Genomic DNA, 20,347 nt, shown 5'->3' on the forward strand with positions numbered 1-20,347 from the left:
AACAACACTGTTCCACGACGCATCAGTGACATGGAAGGAGATGTTTTGAAACCATTACTGCTTCACATACAAGCCAGTGAATTATATGCATTACAGCTGGGTGACACAGCTCCTGGTATACGTCTGTTGCGTTTATGGGGGGTCAATTAAGGAAGACCTCCTCTTCCGCAAACCACTGGAAACCAGGACAACGTGAGAGGGTATTTTTTAAGTACTGGACAGCTTTGTGACATCAAATGGACTTTGGTGGTCAAGATGTGTTGTCTGTACTGATGATGCAAAAGCCATGACAGAGAGACATAGTGTAGTGGTAACGCGCATGCAAGCAGTTACTCCCTAACTCAAGCTGACGGACAATGTCAAATGTGGTACAGCGAAGCATCTGAGTGAGCTGGGTGCGCAACTATGCAGGTAATTTCCCAAAACAGATGACACAAACAACTGGATTCGTTATCCCTTTCATGCCCTGCCTCAGTCCACTTACTGATATCTGAACAAGAGAGCCTCATCTAAATTGAAATTTCTTTGAAAATGGAATTTATTCAGAAGTCACTGCCAGATTTCTGGATGGGACTGCGCTCAGAGTTTCTTGGCAAATCGTGCTGTTAAGACACTGATGCCTTTTGCAACCACGTACCTATCTGAGAGTGGATTCTCGGCCCTCGTTAGCATGAAAACTAAATACAGGCACAGACTGTGTCGAAAATTATTTAAGACAGACTCTCTCCAATACAACCCAGAGTTATGTGCATCCTTTCAAGCACACCCTTCTCGTTAACCTGTGGGGAGTTATTCACCATTTTTGATGAACAAATAAGGTTTTATATGTAAGATGGCTAAATAAAGTGCAAAATGATTGGTTATTATTATTTGTGCCCTGGTCCTATAAGAGCTCTTTGTCACTTCCCATGAGCCGGGTTGTGACAAAAACTCACACTGATTCTTATGTTTTAATAAATGTATAGTGTGTGTGTGTGTGTGTGTGTGGCAGGCTTACAATGATGGCAAAAAACAACATTTGAGAGTGACCATGGTGCTAGAGGGGGTACCCAGCTGGAGATTGAAAGTTTTAAGGGGTACAGGACTATAAAAATTTTGGGAACCACTGCATAGAGAATATAGGGAATGATAGAGGAGAACAACTTGTGTTCTAGTACTATTAGCTATTTTTATCCCACAGCCTTTGGTGACTGGCCAGCAAGCAGCAGGTCCATCTTACTTTGCCTTTGGAAAAGCATGCATTTACATTTTTCATAGCGCAGAAATCCCCAGCTGCGTATGCAGCCTTTTCTCCTAGCTTCTCTGTTTTCAATAGAACTTTATTGTCCGTTTTTCTGCGAAATGGAGATTTGGAGATTTCTGCCTTTTCCCAACCCATACATGCGTACACACACACACATACTGAGGCACAGGGTCAGCTGCAGCAGGACACGTACTCAAAGCATGCGCTGACCAGCTGTTCACTGACATTTTCAACCTCTCCCTGACCCAGTCTGTAATACGTTCATGTTTCAAGCAGTCCCCAAGAGCGCCACGGTAACCTGTCTAAATGACTATTGCCCCGTAGCACTCACATCTGTAGCCATGAAATGGTTGCAAAGGCTGGTCATGGCTCACATCAACACCATCATCCTAGACACCCTGGACCCACTCCAATTCGCATACCGCCCCAACAGATCCACAGATAACGCAATCTCCATTGCACTCCACACTGCCCTCTCCCACCTGGACAAGAGGAACACCTGTGTGAGAATGCTGTTCATTGACTACAGCTCAGTGTTCAACACCATAGTGCCCTCCAAGATCATCACTAAGCTCAGGGCCCTGGGGCTAAACACCTCCATCAGCAACTGGATCCTGGACTTCCTGATGGGCCGCCCCCAGGTGGTGAGGGTATGCAAAAACACATCCGCTACGCTGACCCTCAACACGGGGGGTCACTCAGGGGTGCGTGCTTAGTCCCCTCCTGTACTCCCTGTTCACTATTATTACGTTTCCTGACGACATGCCGGTGGTAAAGCCTGACGATGGGCCAGTAACCGAAAGGTTGCTACATCGAATCACCGAGCTGTCAAGGTAAAAAGCTGTCGTTCTGCCCCTGAACAAGGCAGTTGTTCCTGTTCCTAGGCCGTCATTGTAAACGAGAATTTGTTTTTATCTGACTTGCCTAGTTAAATAAAGGTTCAATATAAAACAAATCCATGACCTCTATACCAGACCTCTGTACCAGGAACTCCAGCAACCCAAGTCAGACAGTTCTCTCTGCTACTTTGTGTGAAGCGGCATAAATACAGCAAGACTTGAACCAACAAGACCCTGAACAGCTTCTACCCACAAGCCGTAAGACTACTAAATAGTTAAACAAATAGCTACCTGAAGTATCTGCATTGACCCGTTTTTTTGACTCATACGCTGCTGCTACTGTTTATCTATCCTGTTGCCTTGTCAGTTTACCCCGAGCTACAGTACCAGTCAAAAGTTTGGACACACCTACTCATCCCAGGGTTTTTCATTATTTGTACTATTTTCTACATTGTAAAACTAACTATGAAATAACACACGTGGAGTCATGTAGTGACCAAAAAAGTGTTCAAAAATCTAAATATATTTTATATTCTTCAAAGTAGCCACCCTTTGCCTTGATGACAGCTTTGCACACTCTTGGCAGTTTTGATTCCTTCACTATTATTCTACAATGTAGAAAATATATATATTTTTTAAACTTTAATGAGTAGGTGTGTCCGAGCTTTTGACTGATACTGTGGATGTACATATCTACATCAATTACCTCGTACCCCTGCACATCGACTCGGTACTGGTACCCCGTGTTTCAGGTTTTCGCCTGCCAAATCAGTTCTGTTATACTCAGACACTATTTTAACAGTTTTGGAAACTTTCGAGTGTTTTCTATCCAAATATACCAGTTATATGCACATCCTATCTTCTGGGCCCGAGTAGCAGGCCGTTAATTTGGGCATGCTTTTCATCCGTAATTCCGAATGGTGCCCCCAACCCTAGAGAATGCTGCCCCCAACCCTAGAGAAGTTAAGTAAGCATTTCACTGTTGGTCTACACCTGTTGTTTAAGAAGCATATGACAAATACATTTATTTGATTTGATTGCAGCGCCCCTGCAATGCCTTCTGGTCTACAGGTGACCAGGGTTCTAAATTAATATTTTTCATTGGTATCACTGGTGCTCCCAAAATTGTAGTTAGTAGCAAATCTTTATTTTAATTGTTTTGAGATAGCCTATATGAAATCTAGCTACTTTTGAAGAACATGTTGTGCTCTAGAAATGAATATGTAACACTGTAAATACTTCAGTTTATTATAAAAGCTCAAATGTTGATGCGAATACCTGTCATTTATCATTTTACAAAGTCATTTGTGCAATATAAGTTTCAACTTTTTTTTTTGTGTAAAATTACGATTTTTGTTAGCGGCATGCAAGTAGTTTTAGAATGGCCCACGACATGGTTTATGAATGTAAAATGTGGTTTTTATAGGAAGGTTATTATTTGTTAATATGGATCCGATCCTTTGCCCTGTTTGTGCTAGAAGCCAGCTGTTTTCGCTGTAGTAATGGTGCAACCATGACGCTAACGAATCTGCACTTTTTTTTCCTTTAGGGCACTCGGAAACAATGGCACAGCGAAGCCTTATCATTACAACAATTATTTTCTGAGAGATATTATTTTGGGTGCACAGTGTTCCCAAAATGAAACTGCTGGCCGCATGGCAACGTTTTTGGTCGCATACGCTTACTCTGTCTTTATCTAATGTAGCTTGCGTATAATAAGCGTCTGAAACTAGATCCCCCCCTCCCCACACACACACACACACACTGGTCTTGACAAGAAGGAAACAAAAACTTTTGGGGTTCTCTTCTGCACTGTTCATCCAATCCAGTAAATGTGGAGGAGGAGTTAAGGTTGATTGTCGCCTTGATAACGTCCACCTCTAGTGACTCCCCATCCCACATGCGGGAGCGTAATCTTCGCCTGACACTAATTAGCAGAACGCAACGGACATAAATATCCCTAGAAAATATTCCTATTCATGAAAATCACAAATGAAATATATTGAGACACAGCTTAGCCTTTTGTTAATCACCCTGTCATCTCAGATGTTCAAAATAGGCTTTACAGCCAAGTCTAGACAAGCATTTGGAACATCCGGTTGTTGGGACCTCAGCGGAGGCTACTATGGCTCAACTCAAGCTTAAATTTCACATGTGAAACATCTATCCGCAGAATGTCTTTTTTGTATTAATGCTGGAATAAAAACACCATATATATTTAGTGTGTGCTAGCTTGTATGCTAGCATGAGAAAAACAGAATAATGAGAACCAGATACAGTATGGGAGAGTTTTGGATATAGAGTAACCTCTTCTCCAGCGAGTCTTCCAGTCACAGAATAATCGCTCACTCTTTTTTTCTAGATAGTTATGGTAGTTATGGTAGCTGTCAGTCAGAAATAGAACATTTGACAGGGGATGAAGATTCCAAGGACTGTTGGCTAGTTCGAGCAGGAAAAATACTGTTTTATAGGACTTCCCTCACTATGGTATAAAGCTGTCTCCTGTCCCTGAATGAATAAATCAACCAAAGCCCTCACCACACTAAACACCTATTTTCTCTTCTCCTCTTCCTCTGCCTGTCTTCTTCCTTTCCCTCTGTTTCTTCTTCCTCCTCTTGTTCCACCTCGGTAGGCTGGCAGCCCTGGATGAGCTGGACTGTAGTTTTAACGAGATCGAGGCTCTGCCCTCCTCCATCGGACAGTGTGTCAGCATACGCACCTTCGCCGCTGACCACAACTTCCTCACACAGCTGCCCCCAGAGGTGAGCATTAGAGTCCCACGCAGTGTGTTTACGAGTGTCGGTTTGTGTTATTATGTGCACGCTGTGCTGTGTGCTTATGTACAAAAAACATCAATTGTGTGTGTTTCACATCAACTTATCGTGTCCGGCCCCAGCTGTGTGCTGATGTCCTATCCCTTTGTCCCATCCCTCTTATCTGCACATCACTCAGATGGGCAGCTGGAAGAGTGCCACCGTGTTGTTCCTGCACTCCAACAAGCTGGAGTCTCTGCCCGAGGAGATGGGAGACATGACCAAGCTCAAGGTCATCAACCTCAGTGACAACAAGTGAGTCTAGCCTCCTGTCTCTACTCCTCCCGTCTCAGCCGAATGGCAGTCCAGTCAGATTGTTGATGCATTCTGGAAAGCAGCCGGATAGGCAGGAGACCAGTGTTGATGGGGCCTCTTTTATTGAGAAAGTCTGTCATTCTTCATCACACAGTCTTATCCAGGTTCGGCGCAACTCTCCCATGTCACATCCCCCCTGTACTCCTGTTTGGGCCCTCGTCACCACCATCTCAACCCGCAACACTCCTTATCCCAGCTAAGATGTCACATCCCCCCTGTACCCCTGTTTGGGCCCTCGTCAACACTCCCTATCCCAGCTAAGATGGGGGAACGTTAACTCTCCCATGTCACATCCCCCCTGTACTCCTGTTTGGGCCCTCGTCAACACTCCCTATCCCAGCTAAGATGGGGAACGTTAATCACATAAAACATGGATTACAAATGAGGCATTGTTGAAAATATGACTGCAGTGCAAATGAATCTGTCGTACTAGTGGGGAGGAGGCAGCACATTTGTCAGGGTTGAATGGAGAGTCACAGACGCTGCAGGAGAGGCTACGCATCAGCTCTAAACCCCCCTCCCCCAGGGAGGCGTCACACATTTCCACACACAGTATTTACTTTACTTAGCCTGGTTCACATGCAGCTGAAATGGAGATGTTTATGAATAAAACAAATGGTTGAACATCCATATGTGGTACCATGGCAAAAGCCCAAGCTTCACAGCATCACGTTAACCCAATCTTTAATCCGTGGAACCTGACGACACAATGTATTACGGCAACTTTCGCTTATGTTGTTGCTGTGAACATCACTCAAATCAATTTGATCTCTAACTTTTCCCATTGGTTCTGGTGTTCTGAGGGTTTTCATTGGAGCACTCGAACAGTCGAAACACCAGTTTAACGCAGTCGTTAAAATGGGTACCGGTCTACCAGCTGCTCCCTTTATTGTGCAAAGCCACTCTACTGTTGCCACGTGGTGCCTTGTAAAACATGTCCATCCAGCTTATTGGAACCAGCGCTGGCACCAGAGCAATCTCTCTCTGCTGCGTCCGCCACCAAAGTGGATTATATAAGGCGCTGAAGAAACACACACGCTCTGTGTGTGTGTGTGTGTGTCAACAATGGAGAAAAAAATCATCAGAATGCATTCCCCCACTTTGCCCACACTTACCCAAACTCCCGGAGACACTGGAAGTAAATCATTGGTGAATAATGATACAGGAGTTAAAGCCTTGAACCAGGAAGATAACGTTTGGACCAGGAAGATAACGTTTGGACCCGGAAGATAACGTTTGGACCCGGAAGATGACGTTTGGACCAGGAAGATAACGCTTGGACCAGGAAGAGAACGTTTGGACCAGGAAGATGACGTTTGAACCAGGAAGATGACGTTTGGACCAGGAAGATAACGTTTGGACCAGGAAGATAACGTTTGGACCAGGAAGATAACGTTTGGACCAGGAAGATAACGTTTGGACCAGGAAGATAACGTTTGGACCAGGAAGATTGAGTGGATTGATTTCAGACACTCACAAAACCTACATCCTTATGTAATACATGTATCACTAATACATAGCCACTTTAACTATGCCACTTTGTTTACTTTGTCTACATACTCATCTCATATGTATATACTGTACTCGATACCATCTACTGTATACTGCTCTATACCATCACTCATTCATATATCCTTATGTACATATTCCTTATCCCCTTACACTGTGTATAAGACAGTAGTTTTGGAATTGTTAGTTAGATTACTTGTTGGTTATCACTGCATTGTCGGAACTAGAAGCACAAGCATTTCGCTACACTCGCATTAACATCTGCTAACCATGTGTATGTGACAAATAAAATTTGATTTGATTTAGGAAGGAATAGGGGTTTATTTCCAGGTGTTTTTCCAGGCATGGCCACAGACGGACTAGCCGCTCCAGTCCTCTCACTGACAGCAGCACTAAAGAGATTTTACCATGACTCAGCAGTAAATAGATTTTACCATGACTCAGCACTAAATAGATTTTACCATGACTCAGCAGTAACCCTGTAACCTGCTGTGAATGAGTTCCTATCCTCCAGTTTTTACAGCCAGAAAGAGACCTGTTTATTACCCCGGGACCACTTATTTCTCATTCCCACTTTGGCCTTGGAGACACATTTGACACATCACCTGTTTCCTACCTGTTCAAGATGTAATCACATCAAGCTTTATTTATACAGCATATTTCAGACATGGAATGCAACTCGATGTGCTTCACAGGAAGAAACAAAAAAAAATCGAACTGGAAAAGTTTTACGACACAACAAACATAAGAGGATAGTCTATCCGATTCTCTGTGCACTTTAAAAAGTTCTCCTGTAGACGTTAGGCAATAGCACTTAAAGATTTGGGGCTTTATTAATATCGGACAGCAGTATCTGTACAATTAAGTGTGGTTTAAATTAAGTTGTTATGGATGCGTGATATTACAGCCTATTCGCTAAATAGTGCTTTTCGTTGCCAGTTGATATCTGTCCCATATCTTTCTCAGGTCGGTAATGTGCAGGGTGACTTCAACTGTAATTCTTTCTCTGTTTGTGTCTCCAGGTTGAGGAATCTTCCCTACAGCTTCACCAAGCTCAACCAGATGACTGCTATGTGGCTGTCTGAGAACCAGGTGTGAAACACAGCCTCTTGGCTTTCACCTCAACTAAGGGGCTTTCAGTGCTTTGTACTGTATTCCATATAGGCTTATTTCTTTAAATCTCTGTTCATTGTTTGTATGGACCATCAAGGTGCTTGTTGTATGACCCTGTTGTTTCAAAAGCCTCCCTGCAGTGTCATGAGAATTGTAATCTGTAATTGAATGACACACACACACACACGTGGTCTCTGAGATGTTCTCAAACGTGTGGGAGCCAGTGCACTTCCACGTCGCTCTACTTCTCAAACGGCGTAATAAAACATGTCAAACCCCTACAGTAACTCCAGATACCACGCCATGGCATATTTAATCTTGTGATTATTTACGCCTAACAATCAGCCAATGCTGACGGAGGCATCGATAGCTTTACCCACTGTTACCTCACACACAATGGTGGTCATTGTGGAAAGCATGGGGATTGGTGGTCATTTTGGAAAGCATGGGGATTGGTGGTCATTTTCTGGGGCAAGAAAACAAGCGACCCAAGTATAGTGGTGCAACCCGACAGCTCCCCACAGCCAGCCATGGACTAATCCCGTTGGACACAGTACAACCCGCCAAAAACTCAGATTAAACGTAATAAAACACTTCCATGGCGTCTAATCCTGCAGACACACCATATGGCACAGAGGGCCTTTCTCCAAAGCTGAAAACTCAAAGCCGCTGACCGTTCGCTGTGCTGAGAACATTTGACCAGAGAGGGAGAAGCGCTCTCTAAAACAAAACAAGCATGTTTTGGTTGAGTGGCTTCCAGTGCATTCAGAAAGTATTCGGACCCCTTCCCTTTTTCCACATTTTGTTACGTTACAACCTTCTTCTAAACTAGTTTAAATGACTTTTTTCCTCATCAAACTACGCACAATACCCCATAATGACAAAGCGAGAACGGGTTTTTAGGATTTCTTGCAAATGTATTAAAAATTCAAAACAGAACTTATTTACCGAAGTTTTCAGACCCTTTGCTATGAGACTTTAAATTGAGCTCAGCTGCATCCTGTTTCCTTTGATCATCCTTGAGATGTTTCTACAACTTGATTGGAGTCCACCTGTGGTAAATTAAATTGATTGGACATGTTTTGGAAAGGCACACTCCTGTCTATAAAAGGCACATGACAGCCCGCTTGGAGTTTGCCAAAAGGTACCGAAAGACTCTGACCATGAGAAACTAGATTCTGAACTAAACGTTTTTTAAATACTTGGCTGCAATGACACACTTAGTTATCTAGCCACCTTGTTCCTTTCTTTTAGCATGTGCATCTAGAAAGTACACCATCATGCTTTTGGGATACTTGTCTTTCAGATTCCACAATGATTCTTTAGTTGTGGACACTACATCACCACACTCCCTCTCTTGCTCTTGGTCCTCAAGTCACCTTGGTTTAGCACCTGTGTTTTTTAAAATCAGTTTCGTTATGAAAATATGTATAGCAAGGGGATAGCAGCACACAAGTAGACTACAAATGCATGCTGGTCCGGGCATGCCCTGGGCTCGTGAAGCGAGCGCTACTGGAGCGAAATTGGAGAGGGCGAGAAGGCTGACACTCCAGCCTTTGGGAGTCTCGCTCCAGTCAAATTGGGAACGCTCCGCTCCAGCTCCTCTCACATACTGCGGAGACATGAGCGTCTCGTCATTAGATACACATCTCTGGTGTAAATGGGAAGGTGCAAACAGCACAGAAGGAGGAGACAAGACCAAAAAGACAACACGGGAATGGGCGGACATAAAGGCACATAAAAACAAAAAGATTACTTGATTCTTGCGATACAGGCATTTGGAAAATCACGTAAAAACATACATTCAAATAAATGTGATATATTGTCCAGCCCTACTCCTGCCACACTAGATCTCCTCCAAAGAAATACATCTCTGATCATGTCCTAATGTTACTGTCCAAAGGCTTTAGTAGGTTTGGAAACCAATGATGATTTCCACCAGTGAATGTTTGTTACTAGTTACCACAGCCACAAAACCACACATTCCGCCTATTTCTACAATTACTCTTAAATTGTGATTTTAAACCTAACCTTAACCACACTGCTAATTGTATGCCTAACCTTAAAGAAGACCAAAAAATGCAAATGATTGTTTTTACTTTGTGGCTGTGGTAACTTGGGACAACCCCAGTGAATACATATTCAGAAAACTATTACTTGGCAAGAAATTGCATTTTCCTGACTGTTTTCATAAGCCATAAGGATGTTCAACATTTACTCTTATAGCGCGGACTTATATTGTCTCTTTCCCCTCCCCCCACAGTCGAAGCCCCTCATCCCTCTGCAGAAGGAGGAGGATCCAGAAACCCACAAGACAGTTCTCACCAACTACATGTTCCCCCAGCAGACCAGGACAGAGGACTGTGAGTACTAGACAACCGAGTCTTAGACTAATACTAAGGCCTACTATCTGTGGGGTAGGCTCTGTTCACTTTTACAATACAACCTAGACCAGCCCCCCCCCCCCCCCCCCTAAAAAGTATTGAGGGAGCCCCATATAAAATACAAGCCCTTTACAAGCTCGATCGAGGCTATATCTGATTTTCAGCACCACGAATAGCAGTCGGATCAAATTACCACAGAATCTGACACAGCGGCTGTCTAGTGAAGTTTCAGGGAGAATTGAATCTCGTGAAAATATTGTAAATATGCTGCAGGAGAGATGTTACTTTTTGATTTATAAACCTACCAATGAAGAACATATGGTTCTCCAGTGATTCATTGAAATAGCCACATCAAGCCAAGACATTGAATAATGAAACCCGGATACACAACTATTATAATCAAACAGAAGGTTTGATTGTCATTCATATTTTATTATACTGTGTAGGGTAGCCCGTCCTCCAGAGTGACTCTTTACATTCTATTGAAAAGATGTTATTGTCTTCTCAGAAAATCAACCTTCTCTGTGTTGTTCTTGCCATCCTCCATTGTCTAACACCTCTGGGTAGGTTCTGGTGTGGTAACATCCTGAAGGTTAACTCAACAGTAATGATATTGGTCAATAACTCAAATTTGGAATCCAAGCAACTTTATCAAGGGGTCTTGGATACATTGTCCCTTTTGTTCCTGACCTGGTTGAGAGAATGCCAAGAGTGTGCAAAGCTGTCATCAAGGCAAAGGGTGGCTACTTTGCAGAATTATCAAATATATTTTGATTTGTTAAACACTTTTTTGGTTACAACATCATTCTTTATGTGTTATTTCATAGTTTGTCATCTTCACTATTATTCTGCAATGTATAAAATAGTAAAAAATTAAGAGAAACCATTGAATGTGTAGGTGTGTCCAAATGTTTGACTGGTACAGTGTGTATATATATATATATATGTATATATTAAATCTATAAATAGCCAGGGGGTTGCAAGGTGGTTGATGCGCATGCGGCTCGAGCAGCGTGTTGCTAACCTAGACTAATACTAAAAAGATCTGCTGTAGGCTCGGTCCTGTTCAAGCATCTCGGCATCTCTCCTCGAGGTAATCACGGATCTATATAGTATGTGTTTAGATACACGAATGCCACGTTTCCCCTCCGAATACGTTTTTCACTCGAATAGAACTGGGCCACCATCGATGTCAGTCACGGCCTACTCTGAGGAGGAGGAGGACCTTGTAGAAACACTATCCGTGACCCCTCCCTCTCTGCATCTGTTACCTTGGGCACTACCTGTTACCTGGGGCACTACCAGTTACCTGGGGCACTAGGTGTACTGTTACATCAGTTAGCCAGCCTGCTCTCTCTGACCTCCTGTTGGTCGAGGATACTACAGGTTAGATATAAAAAAATATATATATTTTTTCTTTAGCTGATTTAGCTTGACATTTTGAACGGGGCTGGGTGGACAAGGCTTGTACTTTTGGGACAGTTCCATTTGTTTCCTTGCGCCATGCAAGCTGGATCAAGTGCAAAGAGAAGCAAAAACATAGTGACTTTCTCACCTATGACTTTTTTTTCTATAGTGAACAAGCAGAATCGGTGTTCAGGAGAGCCACAGGTGCTCTTGGAGGGGAAATAGTGAATCCGTTATCAGTGCACTGCTTTTGCTTTACAATTTGTTTTTGTGGCACCCGCCAGATCTACTCAGCCCGTTAATTGGAATGACCAGGGGTTGTCAAAAGTGTTGTGGAAGCCGCATAAGAAATCCGAGCCCTTTTCAAGCGCAATAGCGGCAATTTCATATTTTCTGCACCACAAATAGCAGTCGGATCAAATTACCATGAAGTCTGACACAGCGGCTGTCTGGTGAAGTTGCAGGGAAAATTAAATCTTGTGAAAATACTGAAAATATGCTACATGTTATGTTACTTTTGGATTTAAAAACCTACCACTGAAGGAAATATGGTATTCAACAGTGAAATGCTTACTTACATGCCCTTAACCAACAATGCAGTTTTACGAAAATACAAAATAAAAAAAGTAAATAACAATAGCGAGGCTATGTACAGGTGTTGAGGTAATTAAGGTAATATGTACATGTAGGTAGAGTTATTAAAGTGACTATACATAGATAATAACAGAGTATCAGCAGTGTAGAAAGTCTGGGTAGCCATTTGATTAGATGTTCAGGAGTCTTATGGCTTGGTGGGTAAAGCTGTTTAGAATCCTCTTGGTACCTAGAACTGGCGTTCCGGTACCGATTACCGTGCGGTAGCAGAGAGAACCATCTCTGACTAGGGTGGCTGGAGTCTTTGACAATATTTAGGGCCTTCCTCTGACACCGCCTGGTTCCTAGATGGGTCCTAGATGGCAGGAAGCTTGGCCGCGGTGATGTACTGAGCTGTACTCACTACCTTTTGTAGCTCCCATTGTTTGCCTAGAGAGATGTAAATCTCCAAAATTGAAACTAAATAGATTCTGGCGGAAGAGAGACTAAAACGTCTTAATCTGTTTCCTAGCGACACTACTTTTGTACTACTCTGAAGTGGAATCTTTGCTTCGAACGCAGCCCAGGCTTAGAGAAAACTGGTCCAGAAACATGACTGGGCTAAGCTGTCAAAAACAAACAGAATTCCCACCAGTTTTGTCAACACTATGAATTTACCTCACACACACATTTTTTGTGGCTATCAAGTGATATTGATACCGCATACCATGTGGTTTCGGGGGGGGAACTGAAAAACCTACTCTAGGCAAGGGACAATGTTTTAATTAGTGGTACATAACTGCTAAGGTTTCATATTTTATTCAATTATTTTATCTCTAGATGTATGTTTAACAAATGTCATTGTAATTCTGCATAAAGGTTGACGTTTGGTTGTCTTTCTCCTCCCCAGACATCCCCAGCTCTGACAGCGAGAGCTTTAACCCCTCCCTGTGGGAGGAGCAGAGGAAGCAGCGGGCCCAGGTGGCCTTCGAGTGTGACGAGGACAAGGATGAGAGGGAGACGCCTCCACGGGTCAGTACCCCTCACACATGCATAGACACAAACAAACACATACACAAGCACACACCCTTGTGTACGCACACAGCCAAGAAAAACAAACTCTCTTAACTTGCTGTGCTATAGATTGTAGCTAGCGCGGATGACAAACTGAGGGTGACACTATGCAAATGCAAGCTAATGAAAGGAGATGACAAACGATGTCCATTTGGCCCCGTTGAGAACCAGGGTCAAATAACGCTGCTCTGTACTCTCATTGCTTTTGCACATTACACAGTTCTCATTACTAAGTTGTTAAGGCTGTTAAAACACTGGAGCAAGGGTTACAAATGGGCTTTCTGGCACAAAAGCAAGCTTTTTTTCAATCTCCTCTTCTTATAATGGAAAATCTTGGCTGTGTACCAACTGGCACCCTATTCCCTATTTAGTGAACAGTATTTGACCAGAATCCATAGGGCTCTGGTCAAAAGTAGTGCACTGCATAGGGTAATAGGGTGCGATTTGGCACGCAGCCTAGATCTGTTAGTCATCTTGTGCTTCAAGCTACAACTCATAAAAGATTGGCCTTTCCCTTTGTCCCTTGTATTCAAGAGAGATGTGTGTGCCTGCACCCAAGTTCTACAGAATTTCCATTTAGTAGTTTGGTGTCTACCGTCTTGTTGTGAAATGGAAGCTGCCTGAAGCTCATGGTGCGGTGGTTCTGAATCATTTCCTTCCCACCAATTGTGCCGTCTCACACCGTCTCCCACTGGCACAATATGGCCGCCTGGCTGCAGTGTCTCTCCAACAGACTGAGGGGGCTGGCCTGCCGAGAAGAGGCACACCGCCTTTCAAACGGTCAGTCTGACTGAGGAGCGGTGGCGTCACCTCCGCTTGGCAGGCAAACCCAACTCCCCCTCCCTACCAACCTCCTACCCCGTGGTCGAGGGACCTTCTGTGATCACTGGTTTTAATGCGCGTGTCGCGCTGTCTCTCCACTATGTGCACGTGTGTGTGTGACGCATGTGTGTGTGTGTTTCCAGGAGGGCAACCTGAAGCGCTACCCGACACCATACCCAGACGAGCTGAAGAACATGGTGAAGACGGCCCAGTCAGTCGCCCACAGGCTGAAGGAGGACGAGTCGGGCAACAAGTCAGGGAAGGATGCCAGACCTAGCGAGCGTAACCATGTGGGAGTGCAGGACGTGGGAGTCAAGGTTGGCCTCCATCTGAGCCCTGTTGTCTGGAAACACTGGCAGACATGCAAACTGCACGTACACACACACTGTCTAGTCTAGTTTCTAGTCTTCTGCTTTCCGTAAATACAACAAACAACTTGTATACAGTGTATTGCAGGGATCAACTAGATTCAGTTGCGGGACAATTTTTAAAAAATAAAATCACCTGCGAGCCTCCAGTTGAGGAACCCTGTGGTGTTGTATTGGAAGATTGCATGAGAGAAAATAAAGACTGCTCCACATGTCCACAAGTATTTGCAAATATTTTCATTTGATTTGATATGTTAAACATAATATGTTGGAAATGAGTGGAATTACAATCAGCCGTAATAAACCTGAGATCAACAGGAATTCGCGGTGGTGTTAAATGGGTAACAAATAACAACCTAATAATGACTTTTTTTTTGTTTGTTTTTTTGTAATAGAAACACGTCTCCTTTATATATCCTTCTGTTGTTTTGGGGTTTTAACCAGGTGATTGAGGCTCCCTGTGCCAACGGCAAGCCAGTGGAGATGGAGCCCAAAGCGCCTGTCTGTGTCCAGGACTCCACGGCACCCCTGGAGACCTCTGAATCCTACAACTCCCAGAAGACCTCTCTCCGAACCTCCGACAACACCAGGACCATGAACCATGAGGACACCCTGGAGGTACGCTACTACGGAAACATGCTACACACCTCGTTGGCCATACACATTACGACCCTTGCACATTTATTTTGTGATTTAAAAAATAATAATAAATAAATGTGTGTGCGTCAAGTCTTTTTCTCTGCAGGACTCCGAGGAGCTTTCGTCTGAGGAGGAGGAGATGAAGATGGCGGAGATGAGACCTCCTCTGATCGAGATCACCATCAACCAGCCCAAAGTGGTGGCCCTAAGTAAGAACAAAAAAGGTACCACCCAGACCAGCGGCTCCTTCTCCTTCACCACCACTAGAAGTAGTACATGGCTAGAAGCTGGTACTTAACTCAAGTTAGGGTTTGTCCATATCTAACAAAGTTGTTACTTATGGACAAATCCTAATTTGAGTTAAGTAGTTTTCTGTAGTAATGACATGTTTGTTACATCATAGGGACACCGCTTGGTAGTACACCCCCCCCGAAATTGTCGTGAAGCCCGTCAGAACAATGTGTACACGCTGACCGAGTTCTCCTCTCTTCGTCTGACAGATGACGGTAAAGACGCTGACTCGTTGCTGGACGAGACGGTGGCCAACAGCAATCAGAACAACAGCAACTGTTCGTCCCCGTCGCGCATGTCGGACTCTGTGTCTCTGACCACGGACAGCAGCCAGGACAACTCCCTGTGCACCCCCGAGAGAGAGGCCAAGATGCCCTTCCTACCCAAAAGCAGGTGGGCGCAGTATGGTTCCTCTCTAGGTTTCTTGAGGATGAGGGGGTGTGATTTCCTTGCTATTAGGTGTGCTCACACTCAATGTAAATAAGCCGGTGTCATTGGGATGTAGGCCGGGGTTCCTGCTAAGCTGCGTGGTAGTCTGTTTGTTTCCTTATTTATTTATTTATTGACCTTTTATTGAACAAGGCAAGTCAATTAAGAACAAATTCATATTTTCAATGACGGCCTAGGAACAGTGGGTTAACTGCCTTGACAGGTTTGTACCTTGTCAGCTCGGGGATTCGAACTTGCAACCATTCGGTTACTAGTCCAACACTAACCACTAGGCTACCTGCCGCCCCCTTATACTCTGTATGGCACAATACTCGTCAACAACAACAAACCAATATGTTGCGCTTCCTGTTCCAGGCAAGAGGATGTAAACATGAACCAGCGGAAGGACAGCACCCCTCTCCTCCAGAACGGCAATGGCTCAGCCACGTCCCTGCAGGCCCTCCTGAAGACCCAGCAGGGCTACGAGTCCAAGCCCGAGAAGATGGTGGTTGACTACGACCTGTCCATGGAGAGGCTGGCCTTCATCGAGAAGGGCAACAACAACGGCATGGGTGACGCCTACACCAAGTGGGACCAGATCAACATGAATTTGGCCAAGCTGCCGCCTCAGCCGGACAACATGGTGGTCCAACTGGACGACCGCCCGAACGGCTCAAGCGCCAAGGAGGACTTTAACCACTTGCCTCCCCCATATAACAATGACAACTCTACGGCGCCCATCACGGACCACTTGAAGAACGGCAACCAGCTGGGCGACCACTTCAATAGCCACTCCAGCGAGGGACTGGCTGTGTCGCCTATGAGGGTGGACTCTGCCACGTCGATGGTGCGGACGGCTTCTGCGGGCGTGACGGCCAGCAGCAACATGTCTCTGTCTCGCAGCACCGAGGAGCTGTCCCCGGAGAAACGATGCTCCCCTCCTGTAGTGGCGAAGGCTCAGAGCATCACCAACATCGAGGCGGGGGGGATGAAGCTGTACTCCTTGGACGCTGAGGGGGGCTCCTATGAGGGTGGTGTTGTGGGCAGGATGGCCGGAGCCGGCCCGGGGGCCCAGGGCCAGAGCATCGTCCGCAGCAAGTCAGCCTCCCTGCTCAACGACCAGCCCTTCCAGGTCTACTCCGGTTCCTCAGCTTCCTCCTCCGACCTGCTCTCCAGCTCCTCCAAGCCTCTCGTCAGCACCGGCCGCTACCCCGTCCCCTCTGGCATGGCCATGGGCCCGCCGCCCCAGTACAACGTCCAGTACTCCAGCAGCACCATGCCCAAAGACGGCCTGTGGACCCAGAGGACCCCCGTCCTCCCCGACCAGGGCTTCCTTCCTCCGCCCCAGCATTCTCTGGCCAACACCAACTACTCCAACCGCAACCAGGCTCCTCCCTACCTCCTCCAGGCCCAGCAGAGAGGCCCGCCCACGGGGCCCGGTGATATGTGGGCTAAGGAGAGACACCTGCCACTCGGAGCTCAGCCACGGAGCGGCACCCTTCAGAGGCAAAGCAGCAGCAGTTCCTCCATGGGGGACCCCCGGCGCATGCAGGTGCCCGAGGGAGAGTACATGACGTACAGGGACATCCACACCCTGGGCCGGGGGCCGCTGGCCGTGGCTCAGGCCATGCAGAGGCCTCTGTCGGCCCGTACCTACAGCATTGACGGGCCCAGCACCCCAAGGCCCCAGAGCTCCAGGCCACAGCCCCACGAGCTGCCCGAGAGGACCATGTCAGTCAGCGATTTCAACTACCAGCACGTCAGCCCCAGCAAGAGGCCCAACGCCAGGGTGAAGTCTGAGCACTCGTTGCTGGATGGGCCGGGAGGACCGGGAGCAGGAGGAAGGGTACCGGTGGACTGGAGAGATCAGGTGATGCGCCACATCGAGGCCAAGAAGATGGAAAAGGTAGAGTATTTGATGAATATTTAATGAGCAATCCATTTGATTGTACTTTTCATTCAGTATGTTTAATAATAGTCTTAATTGCCACTAAGAGAAATCCAGTATGATATAAAGGCATAGCCACGATAAGAGGTCAAACATGGGTGATATGGACTAAAATCCATCTCTCTCTAAATTGACTGAATTATCGCAACGATAAAAAGTGAACGCCATTAAGTGCACCAGTTAATTGTCTATACTATCTTTAAAACTACTACTATTACTTTGAATACGGTAGTTATCAATTGTTCTGTAAGCAATAGCCCATAATTCCTAGTAAAGGCTACTTATCATTATTGTCGCAAGCAGTAAAATGTCCTCGATAAATGTCGGTTTGGTTGGTGCCGATTTGTACATTTTTGGTTTATCGTCCCAGCTCTAATAGAGGTCACCTGTGTTTTTGATTGAGAACGTGTTAAGGTCATCACACTGTTCTGATGTCAGCGGCCCAGGTTGTTATGAGGTCCGTTCGATTTGATCACGTCATTGCCGAGATGACCTCACACCGTCCATTCAGAAACCTCATGACCCACATCATAGTGGCGTTTCTGTTTTCACTCTCTTACCTTCGTTACTTGTCCCATTCCTCGACGTCAGTTCAGAATTATGCAAAGGAATGGGACAAGTAATGAAGACGTGGCTCCCCTGCGGTCCCTAGGTACCACCGGTTGAGGGGGGCTACAGTCTGCATTCTCCTTGTCCACTTCATCACCACAGTGGGCACCTTTTTAGAACGCAGACGTGAAAGTGGCGATGTCATCGCAGACGGTTTAATCAGCGATGTGACTTAGAACGAGGAATGAATGGCCTCCGTTTGAAAAGGAGAGATTACTCATTTGGTCCATAATTAGTCGAGGCCAGTCAGAACAGACCGAGGAAGACACGGTGTGGGAGATGCCATTTAATCACTTGTTCACAGGCGAGATTCGTCTAAATTTTATTCCATTTCCTTCCTAATTAAATTGTAGAGCATCAACTTGCTACGTGCTGAAATCTCCTTAAAGAACACAACCACGTTAACAGATTCTGTGGTCTGAGTTTGACTGTAACATGTAGTCCATGGCAGTACAGTCGACTCCTGATAAATGGAGCGGCTTTGTACTGGAAAGCTACATATTGAAATTGAAACAGTTTCCAGTTGTTTGGGCTTATCAAGGGTCTACGTATAACACGTACTGTTTCCTCAGCACGTCCATGTTGCATCAGTATGTTTGGAGTAACAAGCAAACAAGCTGCTACTAACTCGATGTATGAAATAAAATGTTTTGTGATTCGCTGCATGCTCGCCTGCTGTTAGAGCATGTGGAATGTTAACATTAACAATATTATTTCCATTGTTTTATCATTCATTACCACTAAGTGAATTGTACGCGTGTTGCCTGTATATGTGTGTGTTGGCTGCATGTCAGGGTTTCCGTTAGGAAAATGTGGCGCCCCGGACATTTTGACCGACAACATTTTAATTTGGTGAAATTTACCAGACCCATGTGGATTGGGTGCGTAACCTGATTAGGGCGTCCACCCACGGTGCTCAGAATGACCGAAATCACATATTTTTCCACTCAAGGGCTCTGTATCTGTATGCTGTAACATGATAAATAAGATGCCTAACGAATATACTGTACAGACGAACCAACTTAATTCCACAAAATGATGCGAATTGCCCTATAGATTGATAGAAATGACCCGTCAAATGTATTTCTATCAATGAATAGGCTAGAAAGCATTTTGCAATGGGATTTATTATTCTTCTCCCAGACAATTGGCAGGGTCAATATTTATTTATCGGTTTAACAAAATATATTTTGGACGAAAGCCGGCTATAACCGGCTAACGGAAACCCTACTGTATATGTAATGTGGTGTGTTGCCCTCCTCTGTTCAGAACGCCTTGTCTCGGTCCTATAATTCCAATTACGCCCCGCTGAGCTGCTCCCACTACGGCAGCTCTCGGGACGTGCACCACTCAGGCAGCCAAGGCTCTCTGGTCTTTAGTGCTGCCGCAGACGGACGGCCTTATGGAGCCCAGGGCCACTGTGTGAGTACTGGACTGGACTGGAGCTAGACTACAGTTCAGCCTCCTAGCTCCTAGCTGCCTCCTATCCAGGCAGATCTTATTCTTACCTCGTACTGCTTTTCAGCTTGGGGCCCTTTTCCAATACTTTTCAAAGGCATCCTTGGCTCCCTCGTTGCTCCATTCAGAATACAATGACTTCCTCAGTTAAGATTGATAATTTTGTTGCGTGGCCTTTTTGTGATGTTCAGTCCTTGATGTTGCCATTGATCTGTGCTTGATGGAAACAAGTTTTCTCCACCTTGTTTGCTTCCATCGCTTCAACCCTCAGATCTGGGATGACTTCACAGAAGGATTCGAGGAAGGATGCCATTTAGAACTATTGGGACAGGGGCTTTGAACTGTATAGCTCCTTGCTGTAGGGTGACGCAACCTCACTTGTTTGAAAGGGGGCATCCTTTGTCTGTGCACATAAACTAGTCCGCTCTACCACAAACTGTTTGTAGGGAAACTCACAATCTCTATCAAGGATTCGTGTAGAGGAAAGTCCTAGCGCTGTAGAAGGGCATCTTT

The 20,347-nt window shown here is 45.3% G+C and overlaps 1 protein-coding gene across 4 annotated transcripts in view; it reads left to right on the top strand.

The window, feature by feature from the left end:
* The window catches only part of LOC115147154 (erbin-like), a 121,189-nt gene that overhangs the window by 90,590 nt on the left and 10,252 nt on the right, over window positions 1-20,347 (top strand). For 2 of the 4 annotated variants that reach the window (XM_029689201.2, XM_029689202.2), the window contains 11 exons: window positions 4,715-4,844; window positions 5,035-5,150; window positions 7,742-7,811; window positions 10,096-10,195; window positions 13,107-13,228; window positions 14,236-14,409; window positions 14,905-15,078; window positions 15,191-15,323; window positions 15,600-15,783; window positions 16,195-17,725; window positions 19,646-19,798. In XM_029689201.2, the coding sequence (XP_029545061.2) occupies window positions 4,715-4,844; window positions 5,035-5,150; window positions 7,742-7,811; window positions 10,096-10,195; window positions 13,107-13,228; window positions 14,236-14,409; window positions 14,905-15,078; window positions 15,191-15,323; window positions 15,600-15,783; window positions 16,195-17,725; window positions 19,646-19,798 (2,887 nt within the window). The remainder of the gene's footprint in view (window positions 1-4,714; window positions 4,845-5,034; window positions 5,151-7,741; window positions 7,812-10,095; window positions 10,196-13,106; window positions 13,229-14,235; window positions 14,410-14,904; window positions 15,079-15,190; window positions 15,324-15,599; window positions 15,784-16,194; window positions 17,726-19,645; window positions 19,799-20,347) is intronic. The other 2 variants (XM_029689203.2, XM_029689204.2) reach the window with 2 other exon arrangements.

This window comes from Oncorhynchus nerka, linkage group LG19, assembly GCF_034236695.1.
Source record: "Oncorhynchus nerka isolate Pitt River linkage group LG19, Oner_Uvic_2.0, whole genome shotgun sequence".
In the NCBI taxonomy this organism is placed as follows: Eukaryota; Metazoa; Chordata; class Actinopteri; order Salmoniformes; family Salmonidae; genus Oncorhynchus; species Oncorhynchus nerka.